Source organism: Pelmatolapia mariae, linkage group LG5, assembly GCF_036321145.2.
Source record: "Pelmatolapia mariae isolate MD_Pm_ZW linkage group LG5, Pm_UMD_F_2, whole genome shotgun sequence".
NCBI classification, from domain to species: domain Eukaryota; kingdom Metazoa; phylum Chordata; class Actinopteri; order Cichliformes; family Cichlidae; genus Pelmatolapia; species Pelmatolapia mariae.
In genome coordinates, this window is record NC_086231.1 from 3698832 (window position 1) to 3724291 (window position 25460).

Below are 25460 nucleotides of genomic sequence, written 5' to 3' on the forward strand. Positions count from 1 at the left end.
TCTCATTTAGCAGAGACATTATCCTTGTGTTAATCAATAATGATGTTTTTACTGCATGTTACTACCAAGTGGACCATAGATGCTGCAGTTCACGCAGCTACAATGTATCAACTGCACAATTTTAACACAGTAATTTAATGGAGCCTCAGTTTCACTGCATATTATCTGGTTGCCCGGCTGCAGGGGGCCCACAGATTGAGAGCGCCTTCATGAGACAGAAAATGAACAATTCACAACCAGAAATCATAAAATCATATCTTGTAAATCATTTATTGTTTGTATGAGAGCGATGGGAATTTGTTTTTTTTGTGCAGTAATGAAGAGCAGAGACCAACAAGAGACAAAAAAACAATATTGTTCGTATTAGGAAGATAACTATAGCAACAATACTTTGCTTCAGAATCTGGTAAATCACTGGCGTGTAGTTCACTTTCACTGAATTCTTTTCTTTGCTCATCGTCCAAAACAAAAACAGCAGAAAAAGGTTGATCTGTGTTTTGTTTGCCTCTTTTCTTCCTGTAGAGTTCTTTAAGTGTTGACATATGCAAACATGCGATTACTTATTCATGAAAAAACTCAGTCTGCTTGCCATTATTTCTTGACCAATAATGAAAACCAGAGCGTTCAGGGTCTCTCCAGCTGCGTGTCTCATGCATCATTCTCTATTTATGATGCACAAGCTTCAATCAACGCTGTGCACGGTAAGTAGAGTCTGAGATGTGCTGATTCGGCATCTAAGACGTCCCACAATTAATCCAGTCTCACACAAGGACATTCCCAGGATGGACCGTCCACCACCGCGCATCAAAACCACCCAAAGGAGGAGGCGAGCGGGAAGAAAATCACCTTCTCCTGCTGGACATCATCCGCTGTGGCTCCTGATGTTGTTCCAGCTAATCAGATCAATCCTCAATGTGACTCTCGCTTTTCATCAGTTTGATCTGATTCATGTTCTGGCAGTCACACCAGTTTTACCGTCCACGTTTATAAAATTGTTGATAAACATGTGGAAACGCTGGCTTCCTTTAAAAACAGTCCAAGTAAAAGTGGGTTGTGAAAGCCAACTCCACTCTTTGCTCAGTCACATATCTCTCAGTATTAAGCTGTCCGTGTAATAAACTCCAATATCCTCACTGCTTGTTTTCTCGTGCCTTATATTAACGTTTTCTTAAACATAGACGTTTTCTGTAGAAAGACTCGCAGCAACAGAAATCACAGGGCAAACTCATAGAGGTCATTTAGCCCTTAAAACAAAAACAAGGTTGTAAATATTTTTTGCTAACTCACCTGTTTCAGTATTTGGAGGCTTGCAGGCTGCTGTGGCTGCGAGCTGTCATAGAGCTGCTGCTTAGAGTCGCTGCATCATGTTTGCCATCCTGCTCCCTGTTGGAGCAGTTTTGATCTGACAATTATCTGACTAATAACATGGCGTGCTGTGTGGTGCAGGCTGTCCAAAAAGTTTGCGCTCCAGTTTTGATGAGTGAAATTCTAGTATTTGAATAGTGTGTTAGCAATTAGCAGGGATCTGTTTGAGAGATGAAGCTCCTCACCAAGATTTCCAGGAATTGGTAACTCAGAACGCCACCCTTTTATCCAAATATGGCCACTTCTGGCTCCAAGAGCCCAGTATAGCAGGGACCAAAACGCTAGCGCTGAGGTTTCACAATCACACTACAAAAATGATGAGTTTGTATAATTTGCTGCCCTGTGTACCATCTGGAAAGTACATTTTCAGATCCTGAAATCTGCAGTCTCTCCACAGTCTTTTGATATCTGTTAACAAACAATCACTGTCTGTGAAATATCTGGTTTGTTGATTAACATGTTGCAGTGCTTCCACATGCAATCACATTTATGGCACATATAATGCAATTGCTCACCAAAGACCAAAAACCAGCCAATCACTCAAACCTCTTTTCCATTGTTGTGCTGGTGCAGAGCCAGTTATCCCTTAGGACTCTCCTCACTTCAACAGATCTGAGAAGCAGAAATTGGGTCCATGGGAAGGTGATATGGCAGACAGAGGCCGTAGCACCTCCCGTAGACACGGACATCAGCTATCTAAATCTTGTCTGTGTTTCGGTGCCGGTCATAGATAGTGGCACTATAAACACACTGATAACATCAAAGAGAATCTCGTATTCCCTCCTAAAAAAGTAGGTGAATACCTTCATGCTAGCCACAGAGGTATTTCAATTCAGATTTGTGGATAATATTATTTATTCCTATTTACAGTCTTTATTAGACAGTGACAGTTTAATGGGGGCAGCCCAGGCTACAGTAGCTACGAGGGTCCACATTCATGCCTTTTACCATTAAACATGTTCTCAAATGTCATATAGGAAAGTACCGTGAAGCTGCCAGTATGCTCCAGCTCTGGAAACCCCTCAGTCACCCTTTCTGTACCAGTCGGGGTGGAGTGACTGAGTACCACAGAGTGTACCTTTTCCAACCCAAAAGCAACAATCCAACCCACGTCTCACAGCGACTGGCTGGCTGTGTGGGTGAACACTTTTGGCACTTCTCATGTGTACAAACCAGCACAACCATTTTAATAGCTTCCAGCACAGACTGGCTGAAAATGTGTGCCGTTATCATCATATTTAAATGACAATCACATTTCAAGCAGACTAGATATTTTCTTACATGATCCATCCCTTATTTTCCTCAATATGATCCTTGGTTATGAAAACAAGTCCAGGAGACATGTAACAAACAAGGTCCTCATGAGTCACATGACTTTAACCATTATTGTTTTAAAGTCACTATTTCCTCAGTTCAGGGCTGTACCATATCATATCCAAGAGGTGTTTTAGGGTTGTACCATGATGGTGGTGAAGGTGGAAGCCATTGTTTTGAAGCTTTGCTATCATTAGGATGGTATTTCGGAGGAGTTGAAGGTCGATACTGCTGTGGTATTTAAGCTCCGTTGGATCAAACCATTGTGGAGGGTGAGGGGTGCCTTTAAAAGTCGTAGGGTCGTACCATCATGGAGGTGGCACGCAGGGAGTAGCTGGGACCTTTGAAGTGGTGCCACTTGATGCCGTTAAGCTTCCTGATGTTATGGCCGATGGAGTAGTACACACCATTTAGGTTGGAGAAACCGCAGGCATCAAACCACCAACCTGATGGAGGCAAGAGGGAGTGAGATACAAAAACCAACTAATAATACTAATCCAGTAATAAAACAAGCAGACTGCAATGGTACAATTTGAATGGAGGAGTGACAGCTAATGTGAACCTGCCAAATGTTTTTATTTAGGTCCAATTAGAGAAAACACAAGTCAACATTATTTCAACAATGTTTACTAATATTTTTATAATGAACTGTGGGTCTTTAATTGTTTCAAGTAAAATAAGGTTTGTATTCAAAAATAATGAAAAATCTTTTTAAAAAGTTGTTTTCGAAAAAGTGCTGAACTTAAAATAATGAAAAAGTGTAGTTTGATTTTCCCTTATCTTATTTTTCCTTAGCTACCTCTCATGTGTGAACCATGTCAGATTTAAACCCCTCTTCTCACGTCTCGTCTCCTCCTTTGAGTTTTCTGAATAAAGCATTTGATTGGCATAGTGGCATCACGTGGGGTGAGTTTCAAAGCGTCTATTGACTACATGCATTGACTACCATAAAGACAAAGATGAAGGCTGCAAACATTAAAACAACATGAGCATAAAAACAAGAAAAGTTCTGCTTTGAAAAATAGAAATGATCTAGTAACAGGTAAAAAACGGCGTCTCATCGACTGTGACTGGGTCCCCTGACATACGCTCATTAATTCTTTATAGCATTACAGAGCACGTTTGTGACGAGTTACCATAAATATGTAACCCATGTTTTTAAATGTCAGTTTCTTTAATTGACAGGTGTGCTGGTTGTCGCAACTCTGCTAATTTGCTGCTTGTTTGGTTGTGTCTTGTTGTGTAGTTAACTGCACTAATAGATGGTTAAAGAAGTTTGAGCTTTGTTTGTTTCTTTGTTTTTTAGCACTTATTAGCAGATATCTGTATTTTTGTGATGCACCCATAAAGTTTTTGAAAGCAACTTGCTAACTGAGCATGCCAATAAATATGTTCACGCACATAAATATGTTCACCACAAGACTGAAGTGCCACTTGAGTCAGTGTCACTGACTCACAGGCGCCCTCTGCTGCCCTAAAGCCAATTTGCACTGAATTTCTATTGAAAGGGAATAGAAAGTAGAACAGTGCATTGATTTTGGTCAAGGTTTTAAAGAGTCTAGAAACCAGTGAGTGATGTCACTGTGGCTACCGTCTTTGATATACAGTCAGTGCTTTTTGAGTGAGTGGCATGTCCTCTCTGATTTTTGTTTAGTACTGAGAATGTCATTCTGAAATAATCACACAAGACTCATATCTGTAGAGTTTCCTCAGTACAGGACACATTTCTGTTTAAGCTTCATTTAGATTTATAATTATGTTTGTTCTAAGCCTGCAAACAATTAGAAATGTTCGACAAACATAAAAAGTTTTTAACAGTGACTATTAAAGCAATAAAATGTCAGCAGGGGGACCCACTGGGATCTGTTTCTCAGTTTTGTAAATAAGTGACACGTGTCCGAAAACAATACTTTAATTCCTGATCTCAGTATGTTTTTTTCTTTTATAAAGTTTATATCATCATCATCTCCGTGAGAGAAAACTGTAGCTGTACATGTTTGTCAGATACACAAGGCTGTTCTTCGTCTCTCTCCTTACTGTTACTTCCCTCTGTTTCTTATTTCGTCTGTGTCACTGTCTCTCTTTCACTCAGTAAATTGCTGTGATTTTAAATGACTCACTGTCTAATGGTGACCACTGGCGTCTTTTTCTCAAAGGACTTGACGTTTTGCCAAAACGATTAAGTTAATTCACAGCCCATCGAGGGGAGTCTAAAGAGCTGTTTGTCTTGGCGTTGACGTGAGGTGAAGGGTAGTGCAGTGAAAGATGAGGGGACAGATGTTTGAAAGAGCAGAACTTTGGGGGGAAATACTGCTAATTTTGATCTGCAAACAACAAACAATGTATTTGTTAATCATCATGTGTGTTTTATTTGTTATGTCAGTAGTAAACTTTCAATAAACGTATCCAGTTGTTTCATGGTTTTCATGGTTTTAAGTGAAATTGTGTCTTTGCAACACACAGACTACATCCACGAGCGCTGAGGTGATTGTTGCTGTGATTTTGTGCTTCATAAATAAATTTGAACTGAACTGAACCTTATTATTTTTTAATTCAGGTGTTTTTAGCCCACTTGCTAAAGGTTTATAAAATCATGTACCTATCTATGCCTTTACAGACATTTGTGAAAGACGGGCTTGTTCTAAAGAGCTGACTGAAACATGCTCCATGGTTTCAAACATGGCTCCACGATCCTTCTAGGTCTTCCATGACCGGCTGTAAGTTGTGTTGTTAAGTGGAAATGTTTAGGAACTACAGGAACTCAGCCATGAAGTGTGAGAGCATGTAAAGTTTCAGAGTGGGGTCACAGAGTGCGTAAAAGGTCCCACGTTTGTGGCCAAGCAGCTCCTGTAGGTGGGATGACCCAGAACTTTTGTCCATGTAATGCATGCAGTGTTTCTATTTTTTCGAAAATATCTTAGTATCTCAACTTTATGGAGTATTTCCAATACATAATCTCGTTTATTTCATTTGTTTGCTTTAAACGGCTGACAAACAGAAAAGCTTCTACCTCCAGTGAGCATCATGGCACATTTGCAGTGTTCACAGTTGTCGTTGTCTTTGTCTCGGGTGCTGAAGCCGGACCCGTGGGTGGTCAGGCTGCTCTGCTTTCCTGCTGTGCCACTGTAACCTCTCAGATACAACCTGAGGGAGAGGAGACACACAGGAGGATGAGATCTGATGAAACAAACACTGATTTAATCTTTTCTTGTAGACAGGATGTATTTACAGTACATCTATGAGGCAGTTAATCCAATGGATCACCATCTGGTGACTTTTGGCGGGACCAAGTGTGTTGGTCCTTTATGGAATTCATTGAATTCTGACCACCCATGGGTCCAGCTTTATGGAATTAATAGAATTCCATAAGGTGTTTTTATAAAGCTATGTGAAAATCTTTCTGTTGCTCAACACAATCACAGAGGAGTGCATCCACTCACTGAAGCGTGCCAAAAACAGTTCCCCAAGCTGAGCTGCAGTGTTATCAGTTTTCATCAAATTAACAGGAATTTTCATAACTGATAAATTATAAAGTGATTTTTTTCCCACAGACACTCTGAATAATGCAGCATCTCATTTCCTCAGCTGACAAGCTCAACAATTTCAGGACATCATTTTTGGGGTTTATGAATCTGTGGTTGAACCATGTCATTAACAATTTAATTATAATTAATAGCAGGAAAATAAATCGCAGAGTTACAACACAGCAGCATTTCCAAAACAATAAATATTAGTCTGTTCAAGTTTTAATATTATACATGCCTTCAGATGTAATCAGCAGTTTTATTTTCATTATTATAGTAAAAATAAACTCTAAAAACATTAAAGTAAAACACTGTGTGTGTGTGTGTGTGTGTGTGTGTGTGTGTACTGCGGTTGTACCTGTACTGCTGTCGCTCACTGGTCAGTGTAAATCGGTCATAGTGGGAGTGGGCGGAGTTTCCCTCCCAGTCCATCATCTCCACCCTCATAGAGTAGACACCTTGATTGGTCAGCAGGTGCAAAACTTCATTACCCATCCAGTGCTCGCCCAACACGTCCCCAAAACCCTGCAGGGAGAATCATAAGAGGAGCACACTTTACACTGATAACTCCAACTTTGGGACTGAGATAAATCCTGGTGACTGTGACACAAACGCACCATTTTGTACTCCCTCCAGCTCCTCTGGAAGTCCAGGCTGCCATTAAACCGTCTCTGGAAGACTGTCCAGCCTCCACCACTCGTCTCCATGTCACAGTAAACCTTCAGGGGGAGAAACAGAAATGACTGATCATTAACTACCAATGATGATTTAAATTATACTAACTGTAACTATTAGAATCACATTATTCTAAATACAAAGACACTTGAATATAAAGACAGTTTCTCTTTCTGTTGAACATTTTGAGGTAATTTAAATATAATTGTTGAAGCTGATTATTAAGGGCAGTTGTTAGCTAGCAGGAAACAGATGACAAAAAATGAGTTTGATAAGAAAACTCCTGTTAAAGCCATTTTATAAACATTTTAATGTACAAAAAAAACATTCTGACTTGCTGCCATTTGAGTCGCCCTTTGCAACACTGCACATGTTTGCTGTTGAGGCGTTACCTGCACAGGTTCAGTCCTGTTGCCGATGTAGATGTGATACAGACCGCTCACATAGTGACCGGCCTTGTAAGCATCTGCACAGTCCCTCCACATCTGGCTCCTGGGAGGCGCTGCTACATCAAAACGCCAGAAGATTGTGAGAAATATAAATGTACTGTGTGGAAAATACTACATGTGTACCTGTATGTGTGTGTGTACCTGTAGTACTAGCCACCATGTTAAGGAGCGTGTGGACAGACTCCATCAGCTGCGTCTGTTGTCTCTGCAGGGCGGTGTTGTTGGTGCTGGCGACTCTCAGCTGCCTCTCTAAAGACTCGATGGCCGCCATCTGACTCCTGATGACGGACTGAGCCAAAAAAAGTTTCACTGCTGTTTAAGCACTTTCTGCTTTTTGGTTCTACATCCACACAGACTTGAAAATGTACTTTTTTTATTCTTTGCTTTGACTTTTTACTTTTAATGATTTAACAGTTTTACAGATTTTAACAGATTTCTTGTAATGTTTGACTTTCCCTCGCCAAGACAGCCCAGATTACAGCAGTAAAATCATCATCTACGTGCTTAAAACTCTATAATTAACATTTATCACTCGAGTTTAGAAGTTTGTGGTTTTTAAACCACTTGGGCTTGCAAATATCACATAAGGCAAAAATCCATGTTGATATTTGATTTCATAAACTTAAAAATGTTTCTGATGGTGATATATAAAATTACAAAGGTTTACTAACTTGAAGTCTATTCTTCTCCTGTCTCATGTCCTCCAGTTCTCCTCGCTGCTTAGACTCCAACATCTGAACTTTGCTCTCCAAATGACTGAAACAAAAGAAAGAAACAACTTCATAAATCCTCAGCTCACAGCAGAACAGCACAGTTTTTGTTTCAGAGCTTTTTCCCATAAAAGTAAATCAAAGAAACTGCAAAAATGCTTTGATTGCATAATTTACACAAGTCAAAGTATATCTTTGTATTTTGATGATACAACCAACAAAGTTAATAAAATGCTCTGCTGTGAGTTTTCTGACTCATGTGTGTTATCAGCTCTATGCATGCTGTTTGATTTTAACCAGGTTAGACTACGGTGGCCCTAAAGTGCAAAACAAAGCAACAAAAAGAAAAACAGAAGAAAATGTCAGGAAATAAAACGAGACTTCACTTTACAGAAAAGTTTATTTTCTTTATTCTTGAATGAATAACAGTCTCAGTCATCCCGTCAGACTACGCACCCTCAGGAGCATCAGAGGACGAGAGTAATGGTGATGTTTTAATAGTTTTATCAAGAGTCATTTTGAACTGTGGTGATGTGAGGGTTTTGGGTGATGCACAGGCTGAATATCCTAACTGGGTTTGCATACGGAGTCCATCACTTCATGCTTCTCATTCTGCTCCTCTGCTATATTTTTTCTTATACGTTGCACTTAGATTTAAATTTTTCATATCTGGAAATGTGAATAAAAAGGCTTTCTGTTATAAACTCTGCTGTCACACTATTTCTTGTTTTACTAAGGAAAAATGAGACTCAGTAATATCATCACAACAGAAATAAGAAGCTTCCTTAAACATGAGAGATGCTGATGTCCTTCGCTGCACGCGGTTTCGCAGTTTGCCTCACAGGTCAGATGTGAGTCAGTAATTGTTCTATGATATTTGCAAGATTGCACAAATTCCACTGTCTGTATGAGTCTTTTAAAACCTGAGGACTAATATTATTTTTTGGGAGATCAAGTTTTTGTGCAGGTTGTTTTTTTCTTTCTTTTTCAGATGCAAAGAGAAAAGCTGCCTTTCTAGTGCTGCAGGCCTGGTGTTACACAAACACTTGTAAAGAAATAATGGAAAGGGCCCAGGAGATTCCACACTTACAAAACCAAAATGTAAACTAGAAGGGTTCTGGAACAGCTCACTTTATTCAGTCATGATTTCTACCCTTGTAATAGCTTTACACGCATGCAAACAAGCAGCATAAGACAGAGGAAGAAATGAAGGCTTTCCTGAGAAATCCTAATTACATCCAAGTGAAGAGGAGGAGCAGCAAAATGTTGATAAAAACACGAGACTGTTAAACATTAAGGTGGTCTGAAAGACCGTATTTTATTCTGTTTTTGATGGAGCGGAGTTTTTACCTCCCGTATTACTCCGTCTCATTAGCGAAGCTGCAGAAGCGAAATAAAGATTAATATTGCGACCATCATTTCTGGTGCCAGATCAGACTACAGTTCTCGTTATCTGTGCAGCTGAACCAGCAGTAGAGCTGCTGAAAATAGACTCCAGCCCACAGTTGGGTCAACAAAGTATGAGCCAAATGAATGAAACCCGATGAAGGAGTGGCAGGAGTTTCAGAGGGGAACGTGGGACACTCGAAGTGGCTGAACTTCTAGTTCAAACTCGCTAAGAGTGCGTTGGTCTGCAGGAGTCCAGTGGAAAATTTTTTATCTTCTTTTAAATGTTTCTACAAATAAGCTCCATCTAAGTGACCTATGTGGTGAAAATATGCTTAATACACACTAACTGCTGGCAGCCACTATCAGAACACTATTTTTAAATATAGTATTAAATAGTTGATGAGGAAGACTCAAACTTTGAAGGGTCAAAGTTTCTCCATGTGGATCCAACACCCATGGTTACACTGTACATTAGTGTTGATCACGGCTGTTGGTTCCACCAAAGCCACCAAACAGCCAGGCAATAAAAATCCAACTGACCACTTCTCACTTCTGTCTTGATAAACACCTTTCTGGTGGCACTATGGGCTCAATCACTGCGTTGCAAGTCTTATTAGATGTAATATGTTCATTTTGCAAATGATGGTCCCAGTTAGTGTGAAGGACAGGACACGTTGTAATTGACAGACTGCATCCATGTGATCATGCAGTGCAGGGGTAGGCAACTCCAGGCCTCAAGTGCCGGTGTCCTCCAGATTTTAGATCTCACCCTGGGTCAACACACCTGAATCAAATGATTAGCTCATTACCAGGCCTCTGGAGAACTTCAAGACATGTTGAGGTGGTGATTCAGCAATTTGAATAAGCCGTGTTGGATCAAGGACACATCTAAAACCTGCAGGACACCGGCCCTCGAGGCCTGGAGTTGCCCACCCCTGATGTAGTGTCTTTGTCAGATCCACGCCTCACTCATAACATCTGTTTTTAAAAAAAAAAAAAAAAACACCCCAAAAAACACTCAGCTAAATGCTCCACAATAACATTTCGTGTCTTTACCATCAGAGATTAGCGTGTTAGCATGCTAAGTAGCCAACCATACAGTCTCTTGAGGCTGATTCAAAGGACCATTAATTCTGCAGTTTTTTAGATTTTAAGATTAAAAATTTGACACATAATGTCATTTAACATTGTTAATAATCTCTGTCTCTCTTCCACAGCATGTCTTTATCCTGTTTTCCTTCTTTCACCCCAACCGGTCGCAGCAGATGGCCCCGCCCCTCCCTGAGCCTGGTTCTGCCGGAGGTTTCTTCCTGTTAAAAGGGAGTTTTTCCTTCCCACTGTCGCCAAAGTGGTATTTCATAGGGAGTCATATGATTGTTGGGTTTTTCCTCTATGTATTATTGGAGGGTCTACCTTACAATATAAAGCGCCTTGAGGCGACTGTTGCTGTGATTGGCACTGTACAAATAAAATAGAATTGAATTTAGTATACAGTAGTATACAGTGAACACTTATTTCTTACACACTTTCTACATAAATAAGTAAACTGATATCAAGAGGATTTAGGCTTCAATACTCTCCTGTAGTTCTGTAATATGTGAATATGAATCTTACAACCACACGTCCACTTTCTGAGAGGTGTAGCTGACATAAGTCAGACGTGAACCACCATCATGCTGTATCATGCAGCTCGTTTACAGCGATGACTGATGCTATTCTACATTAGCAGGTGAGACTTTGGTCACATTAGGAGCTGAAACACGCTATCAGCTTCTGGTTCTGATCACTTCAACATGCTGACCTGCACATGAACGGGGAAACGCTAATGTGGTGTGGACTGATGGGGAGCCACTGATCGCTGTGGTTTGTGCAGCATGAGTGAAGTGGTGTGTGTGAATGTGTGTGTTAAAATGTGTGTGCAAAGTTTATGTACTCTTGTAGATTCAGACAGCTGTTTTACTGAGGTCTCAAAAGTATGCGAGCCAAAAATGTATTGTGTGGGTGTTTATGGTTTCAGGATTTCTAGAAGTCTCTACTCCTAGAAATCAGGAGCAATCGGGCACAAAAGACACAAAGACGTCAGTTTTGTTGACACAAACTTAGAAACGATTGCTAATAATGTGTTCAGTGATGCAATCTACTTTGGCTTCAGTTTGAAGATGGAGTTGGATAAAGTCCAACTTAGGACTTTAACAGAATTCAGATCTGTATCATGTCATCTGACATGTTATCAGCTCTTCTTTGATTGCATTGTCAGACTGGTTTGGTTGCCCATTTTCTGTATCTGGACCAAACATGACACCTACATTTGTTTATACAGGTCTCATCAAGTAAAATCCACATGAAAGCCAGGACGATGGGGTCCCAGCAGAACATCTCACGATAACGAGATGATCAATGTTACTGATTTGTTATCGACTTCATTGTGCTTTTGATGTTGTGGTTGATCATCAGCGAATGTTCCCTTTTCACCACAGTCTCACACACCCGCACACGCACTCTGTTGGTCTGTTACTGTAAACATGCTCGATAATTGCTCTGCATGTTTTACTGCACAGTGCACGGTCCAAGTTCACCTCACAATGAAAAATGACAAAAATATTGTGTCTCCAAATATTTCTGCGTCTTGCAGTAACAGCTGAGGACATATTTACGTCGCTGTGATGATTTGCTTGTATTTCAGATGTTGTCACTGATAAGCTGCTCGCCTTTTTTTCTGTCTGACTGCAACAGAATATGTTTTAGACATTGGTCTGTCTCAGGGGAAATCTCAGAAATATGCCACTATTAAAGAGGCTGATCGTGGACGTACGCAAAACGGCATGAAGTTGAGTTGTTGTTCTTTATGTTGATCTGTTGAAGAAGCAACATTTTGACATCATGTCCAGAAGCAGATCCAGTATGTAGCAGGAATGCTAAACCTGTCAGCTACCTCGTGTTCACTGCAAAAAATAATTTATATAAGCCTTGTCCAGTCTTTTTTTTTCTCGCTGTCGTGTTCGGCAGTGTAGCAATCAGAACTGTTTTCTGAATGCCAAACAGATTTACTTTCACAAGTGGAGCATTACGGCATTTGTTATAATGGTCCACTTGACAGTCATATTTTATTAGAATTTTATTAGTATTTTTTATTTTGGATCATTACAACCATAACAGACAAGACCGGGGGGACGGAAAAGAAAAAACAGAAAGAAAGACCCAGCAACCACAGTGCAGGAGCCCCAGGGGGCTGCAGCACCGAGCACACAAAGCCTGATCCAACGACATCATCTGAACATGAAAAAATAAATACTTGACTTCCAAATACATAAAACTATAAAGAGGTGAATATACAGTGCTTATTAAATGTATAAGACCACCTGTAATAAATACAAGAACACACAATGTGTTTGAAGTCTGTCAAAACCTATACTAACTATACTAAGAAAATAGCAAAATAAATCCACCTTTTTACCCAAACTTGTCATAAAATCAAGTAAAACCTTCAGTCAGAATTTCTTTTTTGTGTAAATAACTGTAAGATAATCACTTTGTTTGATTTCAGGAACACTTAAAACAAAGATTTACACTCAAAATACTGACTTTTACTTTTTAAAAATTTTACATTTTTATATGTAATTTATAACAGAAGTAGAATGTAAAATATTAAATTTAATGTAATCTGGTAAAATTAAATTTACTTGATTGGTATACATTCAGTTTACAGCAAACCTATTTTTTCTTAATGATTATTTTCATAAATGAACATTTGAGTCGATATATTTCAGCTACATTTTCATTAAAAATGGCTTTATTTTTATGAGGGCAAAGAAAAATTTATTAATAGCTACTGGAAAAGCTCATCAGTCATACATATATTATCCAATCAGTTTCATTATGTTTTGACAAAATATAATGTTGGGATCCTGATGAGGTCATAAAAGATAAACATAGTCTCCAGGTCTGATAGTAAAGTCAGCGCTGAAGTGCCTCAAACACAGATTAATTTCTCTGACGCCAAAAGAAGTCTAGTTTTATAAAAGTGCATGGGAAAACTACCCTCAGGCTAACCTGATCTATGACCTCAGTGACTTTATAGGGTCAGCTGCTAGCTGGAGTCTTAATGAATACAATATGATGTTCCTTTTGCAAGCTGTGGTCTTTATTAGTGTTAGAAAGGAGGTTATATGAGGTTCGGCTACTTTGCGACATGTCTCTGTCGTAGAAGCGTACGATGTCAGTCTCACATGATCACTTGGCAGCTGCTTTTAAATGTTGTGATGTGCTAACTTCACTATTGCCGAGTTGTTCTTGTACAGAAAAAAGAAATTCTGCCTCACTCTAAGAGGCTTCAATCCCTTCCTGTATTATTCTTGTTTCTTAACCAGTTTTGTTAACCGAGGTTTTATCAACTCGATTAACTCACAGCAGATGTTTTTGTTAATCAAATGTCCCCCAAAGGCCAATTCTGAGTCAGGACAAACCCTGTACAAGCATTCGATTGTAGAAAAAGTAGTCCTTTTAGCCTTTGTCTTTACTCAGAGTGATTTTAAATTGGTTTTATGATTAATTTCCACCTACGCTGACTGAACAAGAACATTTCCCACCTGTTCTTATCTTGCAGCCGGCTGATCTCTGAAGTTTGCAGTAACAGTTCCTTTTCCAGCTTGTTGGTGGACAGAGAATTCTCCAGAAGCTTTATCTCTATCTGAGATGTGTGGTTTAGGACCTGATGAAAAACAAAAACAGAGAATAAACTCACAAAAGTCTGTTTTTAGATGACAGGTTCACTGGCACACTGGCAGCTCCTTACCTTTGCTTCGACCACATGGAGCTTGCGTGTCTGCTCTGCTGTGTGCGTGAGCAGGTTCGTGCCGATTTCCAGCATCGTGGCCGTTTGGTTGTGAACGACATGCGACTGCATGTTGGCAACGTCACGCCTGTTGTTCTTCTGAATGAAGTTCTCCAACTGCACTCAACGAAAGGGAAACACAAGGTGTCAGAGTCTGTTATATGAGAGGAAGATGAGAAGTAACACAAGAGACACAAAGAAATCCATCCAGTGCACATCCAGTCATCTCAGCGGAGTCATCCACCCAAAATCAAACAGACTGACTTCAAACTAAATGATTTTAATGACAGCAGAGATCCCTTCAAGAATGAGGTGTGTTATAGTCACGGATATTACAACTGACCCTAGAGCAGTGGTGTCCAAACCCAGGCCTCGAGAGCCGGTGTCCTGCAGGCTTTAGATGTGTCCTTGATCCATCACAGCTGATTTAAATGGCTAAATGACCTCCTCAACATGTGTGGAAGTTCTCCAGAGGCCTGGTAATGAACTAATCATTTGATTCAGGTGTGTAGACCCAGGGTGAGATCTAAAACCTGCAGGACACCGGCACTCGAGGCCTGGAGTTGGCCAAGCCTGCCCTAGAGTAACTTGTAGCATCTAAAATGAATCTCTCAGACGACACTGAGCATCAAGATGAAAAGCATCTGCTCTCCAAAAAGATCACTGGTGCCTGTCTGCAGTTTGCTGAAGTCACATGAACAAGGCTGAACAATGTTTTGTGTGTAAATTAAATTAAAAATTTCTGATTTGGAATGAGAAGTGTTTGGAGGAAAAACACAGCATTCCAACATAAAACTGTATCCCACCAATAAAACATGGAGCTGTTAGTTGGATGCATTAAAACAGGCTTCTGGGCCAGAAACATGTGATCAGTGAACCCAAACCCGGGAGCATAAGATAACTCTTTATTGCACAGTCATACTTCGTACAATAGTACAATGAAATTGGAATATTGTGGTTCATATAGCAAGAGAACAACACGTCCTCTATCCTGCATGCTCTATAAACCCCTACCCTCCAACTACAAACCCTTGCAGTATTTGAAGTTTGTAGTGGTAATCAGCATGATAACAGCTCAGGAAAAGCTTTAAGAAAAACAGCACACAGTATTCAAGCCGCTGACTCAGCCTCAGGACTGAGGCTGAAACCCTGTAGGATGAGCCAACCCAATGAGGAACCAATGTTCAACCCACAGGATCCAGAGCAGCTGAAATATTGCAAATTTCTGCGTAAACATGAACGCAGCACCATCAGATATTAGTCCTAGATGTCCTAGAAAAAGACAAACCAACTAATAAAAGGAAATTAAAATATTGGACTTTTGTTTATTTAAGAAAAGGATCTGATATTATTATTATCTGTGAGGGTAACAGTTTAAGAGCCTTTGTTTTTATTACTTGGCATGATCCACTTTTAGTCCTTTATAATGCCCAGAAAACATTCACGATGTTGGCGAGCGTCCTCCCATAAACGCTTCACTTTTGTCTTTTCACAACATTTCTGCTGGATTAAAGACTTTAACTTGGACTTCGTCGTGGACGACTTGTTCATTTTGGCTGTTGATTTGCTCTTTGGGGACACTGATGGGGAAACTGCCATTTTTGGTGTTATGGTGTTATCCCAGTATACTATTCAGTATTTGCTGAGTGTCTGTCTCAGCTACAACCACTGGGATTCATCATCTGGAACCCACGAGTGTTCATACAGGTGCAGGGCAATGCATGGATAAAAAGACACAGAGCCAATAAAACAGAAAAGACGAGTATGTGATGAAAAGCTAATGAGTAAGTTTGACCTCACGGCTAAAATAAAATGACTTGTGCTGAGTCTTTCCACAGTTCAGCAGTGAGTTGTTTTATTCTGGAAAACCACCCACTCAGTGTATCAAGTTCACCAAATCAAACATGTTAATAAAACATGTCAGGGGGTCTGGTATATAAAGACGCAGGACTCTCCATCTCTGGGAATATCAACCCATGCCAGCTCGCACTGCCATGCTGTAATCTTCAACCCCGACAAATAAATAATCTATCCATCCAGCCATCCATTCGTGCCTCAGTCTCCACGTCCTCAGGATATCAGTGCCACTGAGAAAAAGGAGTTGATAAATATACCGCTGGACCAACAAACAGATTGGTCCCAGTGGGACGGCCAGTAACCAACGGAGCAAAGTTCAGGCCAGAGTGCCCAGAGCACATTCGGCTCTGGTGTAGATCACTTTTCTCGCAGGGGTCTCGTTGCAAAACCTAATTTGCTATTCCCAATAGTGACATTTTTCAAAGGTTTAACTAGTGTTTAAAGTTAGTTGTGGTTTGGCATCATTGTTTCTTTTGTGTTTCATTATCACATTTTTGCACAGATATTTTTTAAAAATGTGTTTGGAGAGAAAACAGATTTACTTTGCCTAAACTGAAAATCATCTTGATGCTCCGTCTTGAAAAGCACATGAATGTCTGTATTTCCCTAAAAAATCAAGAAATGAATCGCAGTGATAATCTCATGTGTTCAAATAGATACTCATCACAAGATCAATACATGAGCATCGTGTGCAGGTGATTGAGTGGAGCACATGGACAAAATCTATGAACATGGGTTTAAGCAATGCCAGGATTTCAAGAAATGATTAAAAAACATGAAGCCTGATCAAAATTAGACTTTAGATCAAATTAAATTAACTAGTTTTTGATATAATGATAAACAAATGCCAACAAAAGACAAGCTGGAGACACCAGTTCCTTTGGCTAAAGTACTATTAATCTTAAAAGCTATATGAGACCAGTATCACCAGGCAGAGCATGGATAGGACTGTAGTGTAAGTGAAAGACTTTCCTAAAATCAGTTTAATGTAATTTATTTAAGTATTTCTGCTGTTTTCTTCATCTGTTCCACAGTATTTCATAAATATTGCACTCCATGCTGTTTATCTTAAAGCTTTAGTTACCTATTATCGGACCTTTCGGATTATCATTTTAATATTTGCATCACCCCTTTTCATTAAAACATGTGTATGCATGTATGACAAATATTATGTTTTCCTATGGATCCCTCCCCACCTTTGATAACCCAGATTATGCCCCTGATTATGTGTCAATAGTTAATTTTCTTTCATTTTAAATACTCTCCATAATGGAAAATTGTTCCTTCCTGATGCTGCCAACATGTTCATGTGTAAAAAGTGCTTCAGACTCTGGCTTTAACTCACTTGTTATGACTGCTAAACACTGACAGGTGATTCATTTTTAATAAGTACCGCCTGATTTTCAGCAATGCTATGTTTTCATGCTTTTATTCCCATCAGCTGCCGATGTTATCCTGGTTGATTGACCTTATCATGTTCATCATTCTTCACGCATGCTGACGGCACTATTACTCATTTTCACTAACCAATTAAAGTGATTCCAGTGCTATTATGTTTAGTCTGCTTCAATTCGGATTCAGATTGAACAAGCATCGCTCTGTTCAATCAGAAAATGATTTTACAAGTGGGGAGATGCCTATCGGAGCGGTCACAAATTCGAATGGCCTTTCTTAGGGACTTTTGTGTGAGCGAGTAAATCGAGCTAACCTGGACTAAAGAGAGAGGGGAAAAATCTGATGCTCTGTCTCAGCGAGAACTTAATCAAATAATCAGCAAAGGAGAAAATAGCTGGAACGAGCCGGTTCATTTCTCCCTCCTGCTCTGCTTCCTAAGATGCCGTGCAGATAAAAGTTTGATGAAAGCCAAAACCTCCACCTGGCTGCTGCGCAGTCCAACCAGCAGAGCCAGAGAGGCGGAAACAGACACAGTATGGACAGAAATATGCTGCTTATGTGTGAGAGAGCGACTAAATACACTTGAGATTTAAAATTAGTTCTCGGTTTTGTTCAGTCCCCAGAGACAGAGCATGCTGACTTCCTGTGTGAGGATACAACCACACGCAAACTAGTACTTCCTTTTAAGACTCACAAAAACTGGCATATATTTATAAAAACAGTCACACACACACACAAACACAATTAGCTCTGCGCTCACAATTACACACTACACAAGCAGAGCCTGACCAGCGAGCCCTGGGATTACGCACACAACCCCACGTACGGAGGGCTGGTTTCTGAGACGCTAACTCAAACCACATGTTGGCTTTGCTGTGATCTGGCCCTCTGGGTGACTTCACAGGGGACAGGGGGGAGGAGAGTGGGTGGGGGCGCTGGGGTGGGGTCGCCAAACAGCCTCGATTACAGCACTGACGCACAGGCAAGTAGCACCGATAGCGATCTGGGGTAACAAGTGCACCGTGCGTCGCTGGAGTGTGTCGGGGTCTGAGTTGGCAGCTGAGGATGCGAAGGTGCGCTGAGGGACTGAAACATGGCTGCAGCCGCCCCTCTGCTCAAACAGCTAAAATCAACTCTGTGTTTATCTTTAGTGCCGAGGAAGGAAGCAGTGTGATGTTTGAGTGCAGTGAAATGTGAAGTTTGGAGGTCAGCTCACCATCAAAAACAAGGGTTTAAGTCCTGTTTCTCAACAGTTCCTTTCCCCATGACCACAATCTTTTTAAGCTTGAGTGATTCACCTAACAAGCCCGAAACAATTTCTGTTAAGCAAATATTTGACATTGAATGATTGCTTGAATGTCCAGTCAAGGCGTTTAGTTGACATCGCCTGTTGGTTTCTGTTTATAAGGAGGAAGATTTTCTTTGCAAAGCAGAATTTTTGTTTGAGGTCACGGATGGAAAGGTGTGCTGACCAGCCTGAAAGCTAAATAAGACTGCAGGTGCCAGTGGGTAGCAAAATGAAGATATTATCAAGTGTAAATGTGGAAATATTACCAGCATGTGAGCACAGAAATTCATGAGTGCAGGAGAAGATTAAAAGTTTTCTATAGAAGTGACTGTAAACCCTGTGCAAACATAGACACACACAAAAAGCAACAGAAGACATTTAGATAATTAACTTTAGTGTTTGTTTGTCATCCACAACTGCAGCGCAGATCGCTCCTTCTCCTAACTCAGACCTTCCCATCCATTAGCCTACATAATGATATATTTTGACTTGGACAAACATGCTGAGTTCGATCCAGCTGAACAGGAGACAAGAAAGGCACACTTGCGGATTGTGTTATATTATTGCAGTGTGCCTGTAAGTATTAGAGCGGCCAGATGTTTTGGCTGAAAATCAGAACTTTATAAACCGGCAGAACGAGCCAACAGCCTCAGGCTTCATTTCTGAGCACTGCTGCACTGTAGGCAAATATATCTGCCTGCGTGGTACCCGACCTTTGCTCTCTCCTCTTTTTGTGCACTCGCCAACTTTTGTTCTTTCCCCTCTGTGCTCTCTGTGCATGCCTCATGCATGAACTTGACTCCAGGGTCTCATGTGCAGAGGATCATAATCAGGATACTTCATCACTTTTTGTTTAGATAACTGCATAACATTTATAAATTTAAATAAACTCTCTTTATTTGTGAAGATCTGTGCAGTGATGAGCTGCTGAGTGAAGTTTTTTCAGTGGTTGTGCCTGAGGTGTGACACCTGCTAATGCTGGTCTTTCTGATACAGACAGGAATCCCTAAAGGTAGTCTGGACAGAATTTCATTTCCTTATGAAGCTCCACAGTGTCGGGACACAACGCAGATAAGCACAAAAAATCAGATTAGGACTTAGTGGGGGGCAAAGCAAAGAATTTAAAAATATAGTTACACGATAAAGTTAAAAACTGTAATTGCTGTTAAGAGGAAACCAAGTTTTTCCTGCATGTGCGGCAAAAGTTGACAGTTTAACAGCAACATTCAATCCCCGATTAAAAACACAATTTATGGACCATATTTCATTTTGTAAACAGGTTTGCTTTACTTCCAAGCCTTCAGCATGAAAGCCATTAACGCAAAGAGACATTTGGTCAAGATAGCTCTATTCAATGTATTTCGTTGCCTTTCCAGAACCTCGTACCATCAAACAACTGAATCTATAAAATCTGATAAATATTCTGCACCTTATTTAGTCACTAAAAGTAAAACAGAACAGCCAGTCAGGATCTTCTGCAGACCTCTGAGGTAGCTGCAATATAAACTATTCAAATACTTCTACTTTGCACTACGACACTGTAGAAGTTTTATTTTTACACAAATGCACACGTGAAAATTATGTGACAGTAATAATAACATACTTTCCAAATTAAGAGGTCACTGTCAGTCCATACTGTGCCTGAGAACATCTGACCCATAAAGATGAACACTTCCAACATGAGCTTCCCAAACAAAGAGCCCGATGCTTCCTTAACAACAGCTGCTTCCCACAAGCTCAACGGAAAATTGCTGCTGTTCAATAATTAATAAATATATAATGTGTATGAGAGGACAGCGAGGAGCACGTGAGAGGACACACGCATGTCACGGCTTCCCAAAACAGCCACATTTAAACCAAAAAAACCTTAAAACATCTCATCATACTCTGCAAGAGAGTTTGTGTGTTTGTGTAAATGTGTGTGTGTGTGTGTGTGTGTGTGTGTGTGTGTGTGCGTGTGTTTAGACATCTTTGTGAGGACAGAAAATTGGCATGCTACTATACAGTCACTTATTGGGACCATGATCCAGGTCCACACGAGTTTGAAGGCATTTTTGAGACTCAAAATGTGGTTTCAGGGTTCAGGCACTCATTTTTGATGGTTAGGGTGTGTGTGTGTGTGTGTGTGTGTGTGTGTGTGTGTGTGTGTGTGTGTGTGTGTGTGTGTGTGTGTGTGTGTGTGAAGTAAGAGAGTAGCTAAGACGGTCCTTTAATAGAGTGAATGACCAACAGGGAGTCAAAGACACAAACTGAAGTGTACTTTTGACCAATATTGTACAGTAATGAACATGACATAGAATAAATCCACACATACCTTCATTTTAAGTTTAAGGTAAAACTCTCTAACATATCACAAAAAAGCTAAAAGTTTCTAAAGTAACTTTCTTCTTGCCCACAGATCTGGGATGTTGTTACTCAGCAGCCTGAACTGGACTAAAATAAGATATAACATAATATTGAAACAATATAATAATGATTATATAATTTGATGTTAATTCAATAATATGCATTATGCATATGGTACAAAATAATAATATTGATATGAATTTAAATGATAAAAATGAGAAAAGTCAAATATGTTTGAGATTTAAAGAAGCATGTTTTTGTTAGAGGAATTTACCCGGAACCAAAGCTATATTTTGTTATTTTAATATTTCAAAGTAAAATCATGTCTTTGTTTATGAGGCACTGGTTGGCTCTGTGGTGTGCGGCACCGTCACTTCAGTTTGAGTCTGGAGTCTGTGCAGAGTTCGGAGTCCCGTGTCTGCGTGGGATTCATCCGGGTTCTCCGTTCTGCCTCCCACAGTCCAAAGACACGCGTGTTAGGTTATCTGGAGATTTTACATTGTAAAGTGAGTGTAATTGGTTTGTGCTGGTCTTTCTGATGTACTGGTGACCATGATGACCCCACCTCTCTCTCTAACAGCCCTATTCCCAGCTTTTAGGATAAATAAAGTATTTCTTGTTGTCATTAGCTTAGACACCAGCCTCCCCTCATAACCCTGAAGTGGATAAGAAAACTGATGAAATGAGATGGAAATGATTTACCTCAGTAAAGAGGAAATAATAAAATAATGCTTTCTTTTATTTACTTTATATTTATTCTGTTTGGCATCTTTTAATTTTTTCACATGCACCTCTTTTCCTTTTCTATCTTGTAACTCAGTCTGAGGTTGCAGTTATCATGTTTTATAATTATCTCGCTGTATTTCTCATTTACACCACACATGCGTCAGTCAGTTCATGTACCCGGACTGGAAACTGCTTTCAGTCAGCTCCTATTACTTTTAAATGTGCGATATAAATAACAGACTTGACTTTACTGTACGTGGACCCGTGGTGATTATTGTTGTCACCCCCTAAAGGCACATTTTGAGTCGTGTTCTTGTAAAAGCGGAGCTGATGAAACCTTCAGACTCACTACATACCTCATTAATGTGTTTTCCATTGAATTCATATGCCTCGTGTGTCCCGCTAACCACACGCACTTTAAGGCATTCCCGTCTTCCTGTCAGTTGCTAATCATCTGTAAGTGCTGTCGTGTTTTTTCACCTGTCCAAAGCTGTAAAAACCACAACGTGCTGTTTTCATTCCCCACGCCTCATATGTTCCATCTTTAGCACATCTCCTGACAGGTGCTTTCAAAAACACCAGAGCAGCAAGAAGATGCTTTGCACATGGTCCTCTAAGGGAATATACAATAACACCCTCACGATTACAGGATTGGTAGGTTATAAAGTGTGACTTTTACAATTGGACTTAATAATTTGAAGAGCCCCTTAACATGAAGTTGTAACTTCACCACGTCCCTGACACAAATTTAAAAATACATCTGACCCCTGATTTGAACCTTGCAGTTCATCCAGACTTCACAGACCAGTTCATTGCTCCACTTTCATCCCTGCGCCTACACTTCCTGATAACAGCTCCTGACCTTTATAAGCCAATACTTCAGTCAGTGGCAGGAACGTCACAGGTCTCCACATTCACATTCCACACTGACACGAAAGCAAAATATAAAAACATAAAAATGTTTTAGAATGTCTGCAAACCTCCACATACTTCATTTAGGACATCTTCTTCATCTCTAAGAGCCTTTTTGGTATTTGTTGTTGGCCACTAGGAGATAACGGTCCTCTTTTTGAGGCCCAAAAGGTCTGTGTTAGGAAGATGGAGGAATGAGGGTGGTTCACAGGTTTTTCAACCAGGCTGCCTTAGTCCTGTTTGCAACAATAACTTTGTATACTGCAAAACGAACCACCACCAAAGGACATCTGAGGATAAAAAGACAATGAGCAAGAACACGCCTCTGATGTGTCACATCTGGGGAACTTGTCTTTAAACAAAACAAAAGAGTCTGAGTTTTGGAATCATGGAGTTCACCAGCTGAACTCATTTTTAGGTTCAACAGTGTTTTTAGTAGACAAAGGTGAATGCCTTAGACATGAATTGAGCTCCAGTTTGGGGAAAGCCTCGGATGGGACTGGCGGAGGCTCCCGGGCCTGACACATCCCCATGTACTAATGAGAAGTGAAGAAGTGAAATGATGGAAAAAGGGGAGGAAGGGTGGGGCATGAAAACAAGAACGAACAGCTTGTAGAACTGGGGGAACTGGTGTATGTGAATATTATGTGTTTGGGGTGCTTATCATTGTTACTGGGTGCATTCAAGTCTTTATTACTGCATTTCTGACACATATTGTGCTCACTGGCATTCCAGCTAGAATAATTTAGTCAATGATGATTCCCATGAGTGACGCTCACGCAGGCACTGGATGGGACAGCTTGGGGGTCCTGTGTGTTTTACTGCACAGACAGCCTGCAGAGTGCAGCCACGCTGAACCAAAGTGCTTGTGTTTGTGTATTTGCAGAGCAAATGAACAAGTAAAGAGAAATGATTCCAATCTCATGCACGCCTGGAAGTGTCGTTTTGTCCAAGTGTGCAACATATAAATAAGAACCGGAGGTTTTGAGGCGTGGGCCTGCTCCTGAAATTCAGGTACTTTATTGCCAAAAAATGAAATGATGTAATCCCAGCAATAATCTCTAAAGCATGTCTGAGCACTCCAAGATTTCTGGCACCTACATATCCAAGGCGGGACTCCTCATGTGCTTTCAGGCCCCAAAATATCAGACTTCAGCTTTATCTTTAGTTAAAGTCAAGATTTGCTGTGTAATCAGGCGGGATGCAAATGATGCTGTCATTTTCAAGTCAGTACTTCTGTTTGCGGACACACCTGGAAACACCAAACTATTCTGTTAATGCCTTTATAGCATCTGTATGAGTGATATCCCCGAGCATCTGAAGTTAACTTTTATCACGGGTAAAAATGAGAGATTAAGTCTGGACCTTAATACCCCGCTAATCATACTTCATAGTCCAGGCACAGGTGACTACAGGAGGGGAAATGGTGGATTTAAAGCTAAGTTACTTTTCTAAATCAGTAAATAAAGGAACATGGATGAGAGCGTATACTCTCATTTCTCTCATCCATCAGGGTCACTGTGGTTTCTTTTAAATCTGACATGGACCTCACAGTTGCTTTGGTACCAGGCAAAGACTGCAATGGAAAAATCTCCAGGGGATGACAATTCGTTGAGCCCTTTTTAACAAACTGTTATCTGTTTGTGTTGGCTGTCTGCAAAATTTGTCAGGCCTTCAAAAATCTCATGGAGGGAATGTATGCAAGCCACAAGTGTCTAAATGTGTTTGATGTGATTGTCAGCAGTTTTTAAATCACTCAAACTTTGTCCAACAATGTCTTTAAGTGACTCTTCTGTTGTACTGACATCTTTGTTAGAGCAGATATTTATGGATGTGCTCGACACACAGTTCATGTTCCAGCGCTCAGTTTGTAGAGAAGAAAACTGAATGAAAAACAGATGCATTTTTAACTTTCATTTTCTCTACTCAAGCCTGAGTGTCTTTTAATCCTTTTTATGGGAAGTCTAAAATTATGAAAGAGGTAGGAGTGGGAAAGTGGTGATGTGGGGCCAGATTAGTTATTTTGAATCTTGTTCCCACAGGACACCAACAGAAAGACTGCACCAGGCATGGGACAAACACAAACAGCACAGATTCTGGTGCAGTGATGCCCAGTAATGTCTTTAGGCTACAGTTAGAACCATTTTTTGCGAGGATTATTCATACAAATGTTTTTCTTCAATGTCAAACACCCCAAAAAAGACCACTGTCATCTCATGGACCAATTTCTTACACACATATATATTTCACCAGAAACAAGTTTATAACTTTTCCCCTTCATGTTCAGCTCTTTGTGCATCTCTGACATGCTTCCAGCTCAGCTATGCTTCACCACGGACCTCAAAGTTGCACAAAAACACATTCTGTGTCACACTGACTCAACATGTTCATGTTGTGAATCATCACAGGTTTAGAGCACATGTAATTCGCTGGAAAGAACAAACCGGTCGGTTTTTTCACGGGGATGTGAGAGACTGTCACCACAGGCTTTTACTGCTGCATCCAATCCTGAATGCTCTACTCTACAGGAGTGCATCCCCATGACTTTGACTTCTACAACTTCTTATACAATTCAAGATAAAGGGTCACCATTTTGGCACAAGTTAGAGGATCCTACATGCACCAAAGATAAGCAAGAGCAAGGTGCTCAGAACAGGAGTGTTCTTAAACTAGCAGCAC

General features: G+C 40.3%; 1 protein-coding gene across 2 annotated transcripts in view; it reads right to left on the reverse strand.

Moving 5' to 3' along the window:
* Positions 1 to 254: 254 nt before the first annotated feature.
* The window catches only part of angpt4 (angiopoietin 4), a 65807-nt gene continuing 40601 nt past the window's right edge, over positions 255 to 25460 (reverse strand). The window contains exons 2-10 of one of the 2 annotated variants that reach the window (XM_063473369.1): positions 14219 to 14374; positions 14013 to 14134; positions 7999 to 8083; positions 7469 to 7616; positions 7271 to 7380; positions 6821 to 6922; positions 6562 to 6728; positions 5690 to 5823; positions 255 to 3125 (exon numbers count right to left, since the gene is read on the reverse strand). In XM_063473369.1, coding sequence (XP_063329439.1) covers positions 2965 to 3125; positions 5690 to 5823; positions 6562 to 6728; positions 6821 to 6922; positions 7271 to 7380; positions 7469 to 7616; positions 7999 to 8083; positions 14013 to 14134; positions 14219 to 14374 — 1185 coding nt within the window. In that variant the 3' untranslated portion in view covers positions 255 to 2964. Of the gene's footprint in view, positions 3126 to 5689; positions 5824 to 6561; positions 6729 to 6820; positions 6923 to 7270; positions 7384 to 7468; positions 7617 to 7998; positions 8084 to 14012; positions 14135 to 14218; positions 14375 to 25460 lie in introns of both variants that reach the window. The other variant, XM_063473367.1, reaches the window with a different exon arrangement.